At 40.6% G+C, this 16,692-nt stretch overlaps 1 protein-coding gene across 1 annotated transcript in view; it reads right to left on the bottom strand.

The window, feature by feature from the left end:
* The window catches only part of gpm6ab (glycoprotein M6Ab), a 136,293-nt gene that overhangs the window by 43,759 nt on the left and 75,842 nt on the right, over nt 1-16,692 (bottom strand). Inside the window, exons 2-3 of the mRNA XM_048594034.1 lie at nt 6,256-6,448; nt 1,160-1,316 (exon numbers count right to left, since the gene is read on the bottom strand). Of these exons, the coding sequence (XP_048449991.1) occupies nt 1,160-1,316; nt 6,256-6,448 (350 nt within the window). The remainder of the gene's footprint in view (nt 1-1,159; nt 1,317-6,255; nt 6,449-16,692) is intronic.

Genomic DNA, 16,692 nt, shown 5'->3' with positions numbered 1-16,692 from the left:
AAGCCTGATATTTTGTCGAGGTTTTTCTTCGTTGTCTGACGAATTTTGAAGTGAACTGAATGTTGTGCATTTGTCAGCAAACAGTTATACATCTGACTTTATGATGGAGGGAACAAGGCTGATGCTAGGTAAGCCATTTTTAATGCAAATGTGGACAGGTCCCTGACCAATCATAGAGTCAAAAATTATTGGGGGTAGGTGAGAATGAGGAGTTGGTTCTATCTGCCATGATCATATTGAATTAAGGCTTGAGGTGCCATATGCCCTATTCTGCTCCTAATTTAGACGCTCGTATGTTCTAAAGATGTTTGCACCCGTGATACTGTCCAAAGGAATCCCTGTAGTAATGTCTGGTGCTGAGATGTTTGGTATCAAACAATCACAAGCATGTTCCTATGGCTATGGTTACAACAACAGCGAGTTCCACACAAACCAGCATTCTGCTCCTCCTCCACCCCACACCTCTTCCTTCCCCCTCTTTCCCCTGACCAACACCTCAAATCCAATGACTGTAGTTTTCCTAGACCTCCTTGGTGCTACTATCTGTGGCTGGTGTTACTTTCAAGGCCAGTCACTCTCACTTGACCTCTGGTGCTCAGACTCTGGCCCAAGGCGCTAATGAGATCTGTAGCCAAATGGCAATGCAGAAGTTGACTTGGATACGTATCACTATTGCTCAGGATTTGTTGCAACTGCAGGGAATGTCAAATTCCAATGTTTTGTTTTTTTCTGATACGCAAAGACTGTACAGAACTGCTTGAGCACCTGTGAATGTAGATATAGGTTTCTAATGAATAAAGTATATTTTTGCAATAGAAAACTATTCCTTGGGGTCACTGGATCAAGATTATGAAACTTCCTACCTAACAGTACCTTCAGCACAATGACGTCTGTAGGTTAACTGGTTTAGTCCTGACAACCAGCTTTCTCAAGGGCATCTAGTGATTGACAACAAACACTGGCCTTAGTAGCATTGACTGTATCCTTAGACTGAGCTAAAAATGGTAGTGGCAGATGGAAACGTCAATGAGCCCACGATGCCAAAGGACAAATCTTAACCGATGCCTTTGTCAAGCATCACATGTGGGTTACACGCAAACAGCTTTCAAATGCGTTCAGAATAGATCGAAATTCAGATTTTGACTAAAACAATATATACCCAGCCACTAACGCATCGACCGCAGGTAGTGATCTTGAAGTCTCCATAAAGATCCTTAATGGCACCAGTTGTAAAAAATCCTTCGACCATCAGCAGAATGCCATATACAAAGAAGGCAGCTGCCACACCATAGATGACATACTTGAAGATATCAATCCTGCAAAGTCAAATGTATAGGGATTAACTCATAGAGATTATGGTAGAATAGCAGTACATACACACTTGTACTGGCATCATCAACATGTTCTATCATGTGCAGTTCTCGCAATTATTTCTAACTTAAGGAAGAGAGAGAAACGAATCAATGCAAATACATCAAATGATCCACTCTATCCCTCTGCCTTTGGAGATACTTTACCCCAGGCCAAAGTTTAATTTTAATTAGTGCAGATGATAAGAAGCTAACATTTAAACATGTGGGTACATTTCCCTCCATTTAGAATGGAGAGTTATTCTGTATGTCTAACAGTTCAAGCCAGGGAAATAGAAGCAAAATTTGTTTAAAAGCCACAGTAACATGGACCCATTTATCATTTTCTCTTGAGATAAAAGTTAGACCTATTTTCTTATTCAGGTTTTGCTAATTTAGTCACATGGGTGAGAGGAAGGAGCAAACAAACTTCATTTTCTAACACGATCGGGTTGGCACAAAATATTGCCTCGGCAAATATTTCTTCACATTCCCATTAAAACCATTACCAGAGCTGTTAGCCTACTATCACACTGCATCATCAGCATGATAGATTTTAGAATAATTTAACTGTGTCGTCAACAAAAGACTGTAACTCATTTACTGCCCTCTGAATCATTCTTTCCCTCGCACATGCAGTAAAATATTTATGTCACTCATGATGAATGGAAAATCACCTGAGCTATAAATTTTCACTATGGGAAACACAAAATTATAAAACTATAAAGTTGTGGCACTGTGGGTGTACTTCCCAACTCAAACTGCAGCAGTTGAAAGATGTGGCTCACCACCACATTCTCTGGAACAAGGCAACAAGGGATGGGAATTAAGCAGTGACACCCAATTCCGATAAATGAATAAATAAAGCATATTTCTTTTAACTGTATTGATAAACCAGGCTCTTTTGAGCGCACATGTCAATAAACAACCAGTTCAGGGCCTGTTCCGTTCAGTAAACACATCAAAGTATTCAGTCATTCATAAAAAATGAAATAGCAACTCATTAAAATACAACAGCAAAAGGAGCTGAGAGTAGAAACACATGCATCGCATAGAGCTAGATCGTTCAGGGCATTTCTCCACACAGAGGATGGGGCAAATCTGAAAATCCCTGCCCCCACCAAAAGACTTTTCAGACTTAGGGCGAAATAGAGCTTTATGCAAAAATAGTAAGATACAGAGCCAAAGGCAGGCAGATGGATTTAAGATACAGATCTGGTGGAAAAACTACAAGGGTATAATTGGTCCATTTCTGCCCTGGCCTTACTGTAACTGATATCAATACAGAATCAAAACAAGTTCAGTGCACATGGAGGATGACAGTACAAAGCTGTTTGTTATCACGGGCTATGTCTTCCTACGGTCACAGTGTTTTAAAACAAGTGGGAAGTAATATTTTTCCATCATTTGTGTGTTGTTTAAAGGCAGGAATTATAGGCCTGTAAGTCTAACATCGGTAGTGAGGAAAATTCTCAAATCCATTATCAGTTACTTTATAGTAGAGCATTTAGAAAGCGCTGGCAGGATCAGACAGAGTCAGCATGGATTTATGAAGGGGAAATCATGCTTGACAAATCTGTAGAATTCTATGAAGATGTAGCTACTAGAGTTGATAAGGGAGAGCCAGTCGATGTGGTATATTTAGACATTCAGAAAGCGTTTGACTAAGTCCCGCTTAAGAGATTATTGTGCAAGATTAAAGCACATGGGATTGGGGGAAGTGTATTGAAGTGGATACAAAATTGATTGGCAGAGAGGAAACAAAGAGTAGGAATTCATGGGTCCTTTTCAAATTAGCAGGCAGTAACTTGAGGAGTGCTACAGGGATTGGTGCTGGAAACCCAACTATTCACAATATATATTAATGATTTGGATGAGAGGACAAAATGTAACATCTCAAAGTTTGCAGATGATGCCAAGTTGAGTGGGAGGATGAATTATGATGAGGATGCAGAGATACTTCAGCATGATCTAGACAGATTAGGTGAGTGGGCAAATGAATGGTAGATGCAGTATAATTTGGGTAAATGTGAGGTTATTTACTTTGGAAGCAAAAACAAGGAGGCAGATTACTACCTGAATGGCTGTAAATCGGGAGAGGGGTGTGTGTAACGGGACCTGGGTGCTTGTGCACCAGTCGCTGAAGGTAAACATGCAGGTGCAGCAGGCGGTAAAGAAGGCAAATGGTATGTTGGCCTTCATTGCGAGACGTTTCGAATACAGGAGGAGGGATGTATTTTTACAGTTATACAGGGTCTTGGTGAGACCACACCTAGAATATTGTGCGCAGTTTTGACACCCTTTTCTGAGGAAGGATACCCTTGTTCTCGAAGGAATGCAGCGAAGGTTTACCAGGATTCTGGGAATAACGGGACAGACATTTGAGGAGAGATTGACGAGGTTAGGATTGTTTTTGCTGGAGTTCAGACAAATAAGGGGGAAATCTCACAGAGACTTATAAAATTCAAACAGGATTAGACAGGGTACATGCAGGGAGGATGTTCCCGATGGTGGGTGTGTCCAGAACCAGGCGACACAGTATGAGGATTCAGGGGAGACGATTTAGGACAGAGATGAGGAGACATTTCTCCACCCAAAGAGGGGTGAGCCTGTGGAATTCATTACCTCAGGAAGTAGTTGATGCCAAAACATTGAATGTATTCAAGAGGCGGTGAGATATAGCACTTGGGGTGAATGGGGTCAAAGATTATGGGGAGAAAGCAGGATTGGGTATTGAGTTGGATGATCAGCCATGATCGTGATGAATGGCGGAGCAGGATCAAAGAGCCGAATGGCCTCCTCCTGCTCCTATCTTCTATGTTTCTATGTGGAGACTTGTGCCCTCACTCTGGTTCTCACACCATAGGTAAACTACGGAAAACTCAGTTCTAAAATATTCGTTTTTATGTTACAGTAAATCTCTCATCAAATCTGAAGTTTTTTAATATTTTGCTCATTCTTCAGCTAAGAATTTTTAGTTGGAAGCCTCCCCATAGGCGCTCATTAACACAATGGCCTTTTGTCCATCTGTGAGGAGATGTACATGGTTTTCAGAGATCGGACCTTGGTGCTAGTTTGGGAGAAGACCCTGTTTAATAATCAAACAAGACTGTAGTTCATGTTCAGTCTATTTGTAAAGCTGTTTTATTCACCATCCTGTCAAAAAGATACATATTATTGCTGAGGAGATAATTCCCCAGAAATCAGTGGCCATCTCATATGTCAAAATTACAGTGGTGCAATATTTAGATGGTGATTATCAGTGAGGCATAGAAGCATCCCATGATATCAATCCTTATTCTGACTCCAGTAGATCTGAGGAACATTGGTTAGATGAAGTAACCGTGACTGATTTCCCATTTCAGGAACTGTGAGAAGTCAGTCTTATCATTATGCCCAATACTCTCTTGGATGGTGTCAACTAAACCTAGGACCTATCGGTCTGTATGTTGAGATCAGCTTTCAGCTAGAGCCATAACATTATGGTTTGCACTGTAATCTTTTCTTAAACTGGGAACCTAAAAGTAATGAAACAGCTTGAAGTGCAAACTACTCTTAAGACAGTATTAACTAACTTTTTACCAAGAGGTTTCGGATAAAACTGAATTATGTTAACAAAAGAGCAATAGTGAGATTTATTTTTAGATATCTTTTTCATGGCTTTCACATGTGTGTTTAGGAATTCAGTCACAGGATGCAGGCACTGCTGGTTAGGCCAGGATTTATTTATTTATTAGAATCTGTCTAATTCCTTGATGTGGGGAGGTGACAGTGTTGGACTGGGGTGGACAAAGTCAAAAGTCACACTACACCAGGTTATAGTCCAATGAGTTTATTTGAAATCACAAGCTTTCGGAGCAGCTCTGAAAGCTTGTGTTTTCAAATAAACCAGTTGGACTATAACCTGGTGTAGTGTGATTTTTGACTTTGTCTAATTCCTAATCACCTATAGGTCAGTTAAAATTCAACCACTTTGATGTGGATCCGGAGTCACATGTAGGCCAGACCAGGTAAGAATGGCAGATTTCCTTCCTGAAAGGACATTAATGAACCAGATAGGTTTTAAAGAACAATCAAGAATGGTCACCATTAAGTTTGTTTTTTTTTCAGATTCTTACTGCATTCAAATTTCACCATCTGCCATAGTGGGGTTTGAACCCTTGAACTCAGAACATTAGCTTGGGGTTCAGGATTATTGGCACAACAGCATGATCACAACACCCCCGCCTGGCTATCTGTTTACAAGTTAAGCATGTTTAAACTGTTGTTGGAATGATTTGATAATCTGTCCTTTTGATGTTGGTTTAGGGATGAGTACTAGGTCAACACATATGACTACCCATTCTTCATTGAAATAATGCTGTCAGACTCTCATTTAACATATCTAGGTATTTGTACCCCTGGTCAGTGCTGCCTTGTGAGTCAGGATGATTTTCTCATGTCTCTGGAGTGAAAAAAGTCCTGAACTCACAACTCTCTTTTTCTCCAAAATGGGATATGTGCATTGCTTGCGAGGCCAGAATTTAATACCCGTCTCCAGTTCCCCAGAGGGCAGTTAAGAATCAACCTCATTGTTGTCACATGTAGGCCAGAATACGTAAGGATGGCAAACATTAGTGAACCAGCTGGGTTTGTATGACAATTGACGTGGTCACCACTATGCTCGCTTTTAAATTCCAGATTTTTACTGAATTTGGACATCACCACCTACCATCATGGGATTTGATCCAAAGTCCCGGAATATCAGCTTCAAGTTCTGGATTACTAGAGCAATGACATTAATGTTATACAACCTCTCTTGACTCAGAGCTAAGCAGGGCCACCAAATGAGCCACCACTGACCCGATGCATCTGAGGCCTTTGCAACACCAAGGCAAGAGAGTGGATATGAAGCAGGATTACTTACATAGTGAAAATATCTATGGCATCTCCAGCACCTTTTACCACCTCAAAGTTATTCTGCAGGATTGTGACTGTTCCAGAGAGGGCTTCATGACCACAGCCACAGAACAGTGCCACACCAGCGTACAGGAGGATAGTGGCTATCAGCGATGCATAGGGAATACCACCCAGACACTTGATGCAACACTCAAAGCACCCTGAAAAAAAAGACAAAATAATTTAACCTTTAATATGCTATAATTACAACAGTTAGAAAAAATTCAAGTATGTTTTACTACTTTAGGGATAAGAAGGTAGCTTGGGAAAAGGTATGTCCACTCAAGGACAAAGGTGGGATCTTATGCATGGAGCCGGAGGAAGTGGGTGAGATCCTTAATGAGTACTTCACATCAGTATTCACCAGGGAGAAGGGTATAGATGATGGAAAGGTTAGGAAGGGTTATGTTAATATACTGGGGCCAATTGATATTAAGAAGGAGGAACTGTCAGGTGTCTTGAAAATCATTAAGATAGATCAGCCCCTAAGGCCTGATGGGTACTGAAAGATATTGAAGGAGGCAAGGGGGAGATTGTTGGGGCTTTGACAGAGATCTTTGTATCCAGCAGGGGAGGTGCCAGAATACTGGAGAATAACCAATGTTGTTTCTTTGTTTAAGAAGGGCTATAGCGATAATCCAGGAAATTATAGACCAGTGAGCCTTACATCCTTGGGAGGTAACTTATTGAAGAAGGTTTTTAGGGACAGGATTTACACACATTTGGAAAAAAATAGACTTATTAGAGATAGTCAGTATGATTTTGTACAGGGGAGGTCTTGTCTCATAAATCAGTTTGAGTTTTTAGAGGAAGTAACAGATGATTGATGAGGGTAAGGCAGCGGATGTTGTCTACATGACTTTTACTCAAGCCTTTGACAAGGTCCCTCATGGTAGCCTGATCCAGAAGATTAAGTCACATCGGATCTATGTGGAGTTGGTAAGTTAGATACAAAAATTGCTTGATCATAGATGATCACAGTTGTGGAGCGGTGTTTTTCTCAGGAGGTCTGCAACCAGTGGTGTTCAGCAAGGATCAGTGCTGGGACTGTTGTTGTTCGTAACATATATAAATGACTTGGACTAAAATTTTAGTGGTCAAATTAGCAAGTTTTCAGATGACACAAAAATTGGTGGAGTCGTGGATAGTGAGGAAGGTTTCAACAGCTACAGCAGGATATAGATCAGTTGGAAAGTTGTGTTGAGAAATGGCAGATAGTGTTTAATCTGGACAAATGTGAGATGATACAAGAGGAAAGTACATAGTAAATGGCAGGAACCCTCAAGAGCATTGATAATAAGAGAGATCTTGGGATGCAATTTCATAGCTCCCTGAAAGTGGCAACACAAGCGAATAAGCTAGTAAAGAAGGCATACTGAATGTTTGCCTTCATTGGTCAGAGTATTGAGAATAAAACTTGGCAAGTCATGTTCCAGCTATCTAAAACTTTAATTAGGCCACATTTGGAGTATTGTGTGCAGTTCTGGTCACTACACTATAGGAATGATGTGGAGGCTTTGGAGAGGGTGCAAAAGAGGTTTACCAGGATGTTGCCTGGATTTGAGTGTATTAGCTATAAGGAAAGTTTTGACAAACCGATTAATTTCGATAGAGTGTCTGAGGTTGAGGGCGATCTGATAGAAGAACATAAAATTATGAGAGGTATGGTTAGAGTGGATAGTCAGAGTCTTTGTCCGCGGGTAGAAATGTCAAATATGGGCGAGCATAGGTTTAAGGTGAGAGGGGAAAGTTTAAAGAAGTTTTGCAAGTCAAGTTTTTTACTCAGAGGGTGGTAGGTATTTGGAACACACTGCCAGGGGAGGTTGTTGAAACAGATATGGTAGCAATGTTTAAGAGGAATTCAGACAAGCACATTGACAGGTAGGGGAATAGAGGGATATAGACTATTTACAGGCAGATGGGCTTAGTTTAGAATGACATCATAGTCAGAGTAGATATGGTGGGCCGAAGGGCCTGTTCATGTGCTGTACTGTTCTGTGTTCTATGTTTTATGTTCTAATAGACATGTTAAGCCAATTTGCCTTAAGTTTATATTGTGCACAATAGTTGGAGACGTGGAGTGTCTTGGGGCCAACCATCTTCAGCTGCTTCATCAATGACCTTCCCTCCACTCCCCTCCCCCTACCGCATCCCAAAACCAGTCCAGCTCGTCCCTGCCTCCCTAACCTGTTCTTCCTCCCACCTATCCCCTCCTCCCACCTCAAGCCGCACCTCCATCTCCTACCGACCAACCTCATCCCGCCCCCTTGACCTGTCCGTCCTCCTGGACTGACCTATCCCCTTCCTAACTCCCTACCTACACTCACCTTTACTGGCTCCATCCCCGCCTCTTCGACCTGTTTGTTTCCTCTCCACCTATCCTCTCCTCTATCCCTCTTCTATCCACCTCCCACTCTCTCCCTATTTATTTCGGAACCCCCTTCCCCTCCCACTTTTCTGGTGAAGGGTCTAGGCCCGAAACGTCAGCCTCTCTGCTCCTATGATGCTGCTTGGCCTGCTGTGTTCATCCAGCCCTGCACCTTGTTGTCTCGGATTGTCCAGCATCTGCAGTTCCTACTATCACTGTTGTTAAAAGTATCTCTTCCTTAGCTGGGATCTGTAGTGGAATCTCTGACAGCTGCTAGTGATTGTGGGTAAGTGTACTCTACAGTACAATGGAGCTGGTTAGACCCAGTGAGCCCCTTCCAATAGTGGCTTCATTTACAAGTGAAAGGACAGAGCTAAGTGCAATGAGGAAAGAACAATACAGAAACTAACAGAAGCCCAGGGTTTATTATTGCATTTGGGTCTGAAAGGTTTAAAACCGAGGAGTGTCATAAGCACCAACCTCCATGATCATCTCACGTGGACTTCTAAGGATCTCAAAATAGTGACACCTAACATCTAGTCCTCCTCAATGTCTCTGTCACAGTGTTGGACATATCAATGTATCATATAAGTAGTTGTTAGCATATAATCAAATATACAAGGTACTCTTCTAGTTAGACCAGGAGGTGATTTTTTTACCACACTGAAACAAAGGATGGTTGCAGCAACCTTCATCATGAAACGTGGCTCTCACAGTGCAAAATACTGTCAATGATGGAAATCGAAATAAAAACAGAAAGTGCTGGAGAAACTCAGCAGGTCAGGCAGCATCTGTGAAGAGAGAAAGTCCTTTATACTGGACTTGAAGTGTTAACTGTTTTTCCCTCCATTGATGCTGCCTCACCTGCTAATTTCTCCAACAATGATGCTGGAGTTTAGATAGCCCTGAAATGGCCCAGTAAATCATTTAGTAGTCTTCAAATAGACAGCAGACCACGAACCTCTCAAGACGATTAGCAACTAGTTCATGAATGTTGGCCTTCACCACTGATACATATATCCTACGCAAGAATAAACAAAAGCAAAAGGCAAATCAAAAACAAACTTTTGTTCAACTTCTGTTGGCTTACCGAACCTACAAAGCAACATAAAGTGACTGTAATTCCTTAAAATCTTTATTTTTTTGTTTTTCACAAATTAGTGTGCAGAAGCATCTGGGAAATGAATGGGAGAAATGAGTTTGAAATGTGCTATGATGACGTGATACTACTATGCTTAGGGAAGTAGAGGGCATGTGCACAGTCTACACTGCAGTATTTATCAGTGGTTATGTTTCCAAAGCATCTGAACCCTGTAAAGCCTTTCCTGCAGAGAACAGCATCTGTAACGGGGCATACAGTGTTTCACACAACTGTGACAGCAATTCCAGGGACACTGAGAATATTTGTGGTTGAATAATTAAATCATATCCTGAAAGGAAGAGCAAAGCATTTCGAGTGAAAACTGAAAGAACTTCGGATGCTGTAAATCAGTCTGGAATGCACTGTCTAAAAGGATGGTCAAAGCAGATTCAATTTTCAAGAGGAATTTGAGGATTTGACTTTCTGAAGATAATTGCCTAATTACTTGCAGGGCTATGAGGAAACACTGTTTGTGTAATTGTTACAATCACTACAAGCATATGTGGTAGAACAAACAGCAACTTGTGTTCATATAGCACCCATTACCAACTCAGGGTATCCCAGAGCACTTTACAACAAATGCAGTGTAATCACTGCTGTAATGTAGGAGATGAAGCAGTCAAATTGAATAGCAAGCTCACACAAATGGCAATAAAGAAACAATCAAACGATCTGCTTGATTTGTGCTGATTAAGGATAAACATTGACAAGGTCATCAAGAAGAAATGCAATCATGAAAACTTTGATGTCTCTAGGACAGTAGGCAGTAATCGTTTTTTAAACATTTGCTCAGAAAATCAGCATCCATGACAGCTCATCACTCCCTCAGTGAAAATATCAAATTTTAGTTCTTCTAAAATCATCAGAAATAATAGTCTGAATGTTGATGCCTGTCAACAGTAATCAAATTAACTTACCCCTCTTTCATACTACAGTCCTTTATCCAAGTGTAATATAGCAACAGGAAGTTTTAGAATTGTAAATAATGGCATTCAATCCTTTCCTGTATTGTGGCCCTGCTGATTACAGAGGGCAAACTTTGGTGGCCATTTTGTTCAGTTGATCTGTGGACCTGTCAGGCCAGGCCAGTGGTGTAGTGCTTAGACAGCATTTTCACTTATCCCCAATGAGCAATGGAAGATAAACTTCCAGGAACATAAAGTTTGGTGGTACAGTATTTAGCTATTGCTGAAAAATGGCAATTTGAACAAGTGTTTCACCTTGCACCGCTTAGAATATGTGTATGAATGCCAATATAAAAGGAACAACCAGAGAATGATTGTTGCTTATTTTGTTCAATTACAAAGGTACAACATGACCACATGTTATTTCTGTGTACAAATTATTATGTTAATTCAGAAATAATATGTTACTATGATTAGTATATGCAGCTTACAGCGTGTGCAAGTGCATCATTATTAAGCCAATGTCCAATCATGGATTCACATCTAATGCTGGACATATTGCTTTGAAGTTTGCATATCCAAACTCATTGAGCATGGCCTATAACCTTCTCTTGGAAACTGAAACAAACTGTCTGATATGGTCTATCTGTCTTTGAGATAAATCAACTTGTTGTGTTGCGATAGTCTTAACAGACCATAGGGCTGTTCCCTCATTAGAGAGAGACACAACTGGTGGTGATTTAACCTGAGGACCACTACACCTCAGGTGAGGGGAGAGGTTGAGAAGGAGAGTCCTTCATGAATTGAACCCACACTGTTGGTGATACACTGCTTCACAAACCAACCATCCAGCCAACTGAGCTAACATCATGCCAATACTGCAATTCATATATCACATTACTAGTCTGTCTGATAGACAGAACATAGTCAAAGTCATTTACTGCTCTTGTTAAAGATTTCATGTAATCATTGTAATAACTTAAGACCACCAGTTCACCACTTACATATTTTCCATTCTCAGTTTGATTTACAAGATTGTTGTCGTTATATTCAAAATGTTTCAAAGCTTCATCCTCTCAGTTATCTTTATTTCCCTTTCTGTAATATTCTCTCCCACGCCTAAGACAGTGCTTTGGCCAATCAAAGTCAATTTGTTCAGATTAAATTTCAACAAATCTTGACAGTTAACTACCAATCATCATCTATCTTTTGCATTCTCCTTGGTATTGTCTCTGCCAACTTGCCAACCAGTCAGCAATCTCATCTCAACTTTAATGGCAAAAAGCATTGCTCTGCTTTACAATGGCATTTTTGTGAATGTCCGTGAGTGCAAACCAGAAAGCGTTGATAAAATGTGTCTCTTTAGCCATACTCAAACGTAAATCTGGGAATCTGAATTTGACAAAAAAAACAGAAAAAAAAGCTAGATTGTAGCTGAGAAGTCATCAATTTGCTCAAGTTGTCTTTATTTTGTTAACAAGTCTCAAAGTTGCTTATACAGGAGGGGTGACCTCTATTTAACTTATTTAAATACTACCTGCCTGCGGACCAAATCTAGAACAAGGCCTCATCGTTTATTCACAGCAGGTTAATAAGGAATCAGTTCTTTTGACAACTAATTGATGTCAAATACTGGATTCCTCAAACTTGATCCTTAACTGCTGATTCTACCACTTAATGTTAAACTTACACCCAATAATGAGAACTAATCAATATAACTGTTGACAATTTTATCACTACCTCATTGTGTCCTGTAAACAAATACATCTTTAAAGTCTGTAGCTGCTTCCACCAAGTTGCAGTGTCCTGTCTTTTCCTGGAAATATTTCCTTTTCTTAACAATCAAAAAAGAGCATCTGACGAAACGTCTTATTGTAGTTGAATCCCAAAGGCAAATGGATGATGAAGGCACTGCAATCTATCAAATGGTATACATGATGGCAACATAATTATTTGGAAATCTAGAAGTGGTGCCATGTTAAAAAAGAATGACAACATCATCGTGAGTAACAGCTATTAGAACATGGGGTGTGAACTATTCAATTCTACCTTTACAAAACTTGAATGAGGATTGTTCTATTCTGTCTTAACGTGCTTTTAAGAGAGAGTTATGCTATTGTCATTGTCTGTGATCTGAGGGTATAAAGATCTCATACTCCATCTTACATCCGACCACTTGATGCATGGTATTTTAATGGATGTAAGTGTCACTGGCCAGACCAGTATTAATTGCCCAAAGGGCAGTTAATAATCATCCATATTGGTGTGGGACTAGAGCCACATGTAGGCCAGACTGGGTAAGGACTGGGTAAGATTTGCTCACCTAAAAATCATGAGTGTATCAAGAATGGTTTAATGGCCATTAGACACTTAGTTCCAGATTTTCTTTTTATTGCATTCAAATTCCACCATCTGCCTTGGTGGGATTTGAACCTAGATCCGAAGAACATTACCTGGGTCTCTGGATTAATAGTCTAGTGATAAGAGTTTTAGGCTTTCACCTCCCCAGAAGGACATAAGGACATAACAGCTAATGTAAGAATATATATAACAATATAAGAATGTAAGAATATAATTTACAGGAAAGATGTGGAAACGTTGGAAAAGGTGCAGAGGAGATTTACCAGAGAGTTATGTTATGCTATTGTCATCGTATGTGATCTGAGGGTATAAAGATCTCATACTCCATCTTACATCCGAAAAGGTGCAGAGGAGATTTACCAGGATGTTGCCTGGATTGGAGGGAAGGTCTTACGAGGAAAGGTTGAGAGAGCCAGAGCTTTTCTCTTTAGAATGACGAAGGATGAGAGGTGGCTTGATTGAGGTGTACAAAATGATCAGAGGTATAGATAGAGTGAACAGCCAGAGACGTTTTCCTAGGGTGGAGGTAGCTATTACGAGGGGGCATAGTTTTAAAATGAGTGGAGGTAGATATAGGGGAGATGTCAGAGGTAGGTTGTTTACTCAGAGAGTGGTAGGGGCGTGGAATGCATTGCTGGAGAGGGTAGTGGAGTCGGCCTCATTAGGGTCATTTAAGCGGCTATTAGATAGACATATGGCTGATAGTACAAGGTAGGGGTGGAGGTTAGATAGACCTTAGGTTTAGGGTACAAGTTCGGCACAACATCGTGGGCCGAAGGGCCTGTACTGTGCTGTACTGTTCTATGTTCTATGCTCTATAAGAACTAGGAGCAGGAATAGGCAACCCAGTCCCTTGAGCCTACTCCACCTTTCAATATGATTGTGGCTCATCTCATCTCACCTCACCCTCAACTTCACTTTCCTGCCCACTCTCCATAACGCTTGAATCCATTACTAATTAAAAATCTGCCTAGCTCCTCCTTAAATTTAGTCAATGTGTCAGCATCCACCGCACTTTGGGGTAGTGAATTCCACAGATTCATGACCCTTTGTGAGAAGTAATTTCTCCTCATCTCTGTTTTACCCTTTATTCTGAAACTAGATTGCCTCACATGAGGAAACATCTATTTTGTACATCTATTTTGTCAAACCCTTTACCATCTTATTTTTCTCAATCAAATCAAGTCAAATCAAAACAATTAGATCTCCTCTCATTCTTCTAAACAACAGATTATAGGCAATGCTGGACTTATTATTTCTCCATTTTCCTAAGGACTATAACTGAAGAAGCTGTACATAGGGACTCTTGTACCTAAGATGGCATCGTAAGCAGCAAGTTGTACACTTTTCACTGTACTCATACAAGTGATAATAAAGCTAATTCTAATTCTAATCTGTTCAGTCTCTCTTCATGACATTCACACTCAGTTTCTTAAGCTTTGTGAGATAGGCGTTAAAGTATCTGGTAAAACAGCCTATTGGAGGCAATCCCTCACCTTTGATCTAGACTTTTTGATAATCTGTAGTTTTTGCTTTTCTTTAGATCTTACATTCTGCATTTCTGTAAATGACCAAGGCCTTTTCTGTACTTCTCAGAAACTCAGCTGTACAAGGAAAGTTCCAAACTGACTAAAGTGAAAGATCACAACATTGGTGGTATGAGTTACTGAGGCTATGACAGGGGTGCTTTAATGAAGTGGAAAGACAACACCAAATCATTCTGACATGATTGTTGTTGGAAGGCATCGTAAAAACAAAAATGGCCTCTTTCATTCAAAGTTAAGAATGCATAGGCGGCAGGAAAACAAAACCATTATATCGTGATTTATCGCAGTAATATTCTTTGTCAACAAATTAAGTTGCATTAAATCCCTTTGATTGTACTTGAGTTCTCTGTGTACTAGACAGTGATTATCCAATAAACCTAGCAGCAGATTGCACAGCGTCCTATTTGTTTCTGAGTTAATTTGTGTCAAGGAGCCCTTCTAGCAGTTTAGTAGCTGTACTTAGTAATGGTGCAACAGCATAGGGCAGAGTCTGTCAATGGGCCGCTGCAGGGTCAGTGTAAACAATATAATGCTTGTATCTTAATATAACACATACTACACACTATGCTTAATCTCCAATTTCCATCCATTCAATCTTCTTTGTGTTTAATCATCAAATAGAGGCTTTGAATAGTGCTTACAACTCAATGCTGAAAAGCAGTACTTCAAATCCTGACCGCAGGGAAGTTGGGTCCAGGTAACAGTGACTGGGAACTTGGTCACCTATACTGAACCAAGAATGAGGGAGGTAATTGGAGACCCTTACTCCATCATTGAGTCAGTGCTAGCAACTTCCTTGTGGAGTCTATAACGCTGCTCCAGTACGACAGCTGTCTCAGTAGCCACCAGTAATCTGACCATTAGCCCCAAGGATGGCCAAAGAGACTTGGGGCTTGGTGGTTGAGGTGCATAGATCTTTAAAACTTCACGAACAGGTGTAGAAAATAATCGAAAAAGCCCTCATGGAATGCTGGCCATTATATCTAGAGGACTGTAGTATAAGGATGCTAAAGTTATTCTGCAGTTATACAAAACCCTAGGTAGACCCCACTTGGAGTACTTTGAGCAGATCTGGGCACTACACCTTAAGAAGGATATATTGACCTCGGAGAGAGTACAACAAAGGTGTTACAGAATGATACCTGGTCTTCAGGGTTTAAATTATGAGAAGAGATTATTCAAATTAGGCCTGTTTTCTTCAGAATTTATAAAGTTAAGGGGTGATCTACTTGAAGTCTTCAAGGTATTGACAGGAAAATAAAGGGTAGATAAAGATATACTATTTCCACTGGTTGGGGATTCTGGAACTATGGGTGTCATAGTCTGAAAATTAGGGCCAGACATTCAGGAGAGATGTTAGGAGGCATTTCCACACACAAAGGTCAGTAGATGTTTAGGACTCTCTTCTAGAAATGGCAGCGGGTGCTGGACCAGTTATTGACTTTAAATCTGTGATAGATGAATTTTTGTTAAGCAAAGGTATTAAGAGTTCTTTTTATTCATTTGTGGGATGTGAGCCTTGCTTTTTGGTCAGCATTTATTGCCCATCCTGAATCACCCTTGAGAAGGTGGTGGTGAGCTGCCTTCTTGAACTGCTGCAGTCCACATGCTATAGGTTTACCCACAATGCCCTTAGGAAGGGAATTCCAGAATTTTGACACAATGACAGCGAAGGCATAACGATATATTTCCAAATCAAGATGGTGAGTGACTTGGAGGGGAACTTGCAGGTGGTGCTGTTCCAATTTATCCCCTGCTCTTGTCCTTCAAGATGGAAATGGTCATGGGTTCGGAAGGTGCTATGTAAGAATCTTTGGTGAATTCCTGCAATGGATCTTATGATAGCACATCTTGCTGCTATTAAGCATCTGTTGTGAGTACAATGCCAAGGCTGTTTTGCCCCGGATGATGTCAAGCTCCACCCATCCAGACAAGTAGGGAGTATTTCATCACACTCCTGACTTGTACCTTGTAGTTAATAAAAACCAAAAGAACTGCTGATGCTGTAAATCAGGAACAAAAACAAAGTTGCTGGAAAAGCTCAGCAGGTCTGGCAGCACCTGTGAAGGAGAAAACAGAGTTA

This window comes from Rhincodon typus, chromosome 3 (assembly GCF_021869965.1).
Source record: "Rhincodon typus isolate 14 chromosome 3, sRhiTyp1.1, whole genome shotgun sequence".
Taxonomy (NCBI): Eukaryota; Metazoa; Chordata; class Chondrichthyes; order Orectolobiformes; family Rhincodontidae; genus Rhincodon; species Rhincodon typus.
Note: the sequence above shows the minus strand (reverse complement) of the source record. Positions and strands in the feature narration are given on the sequence as shown.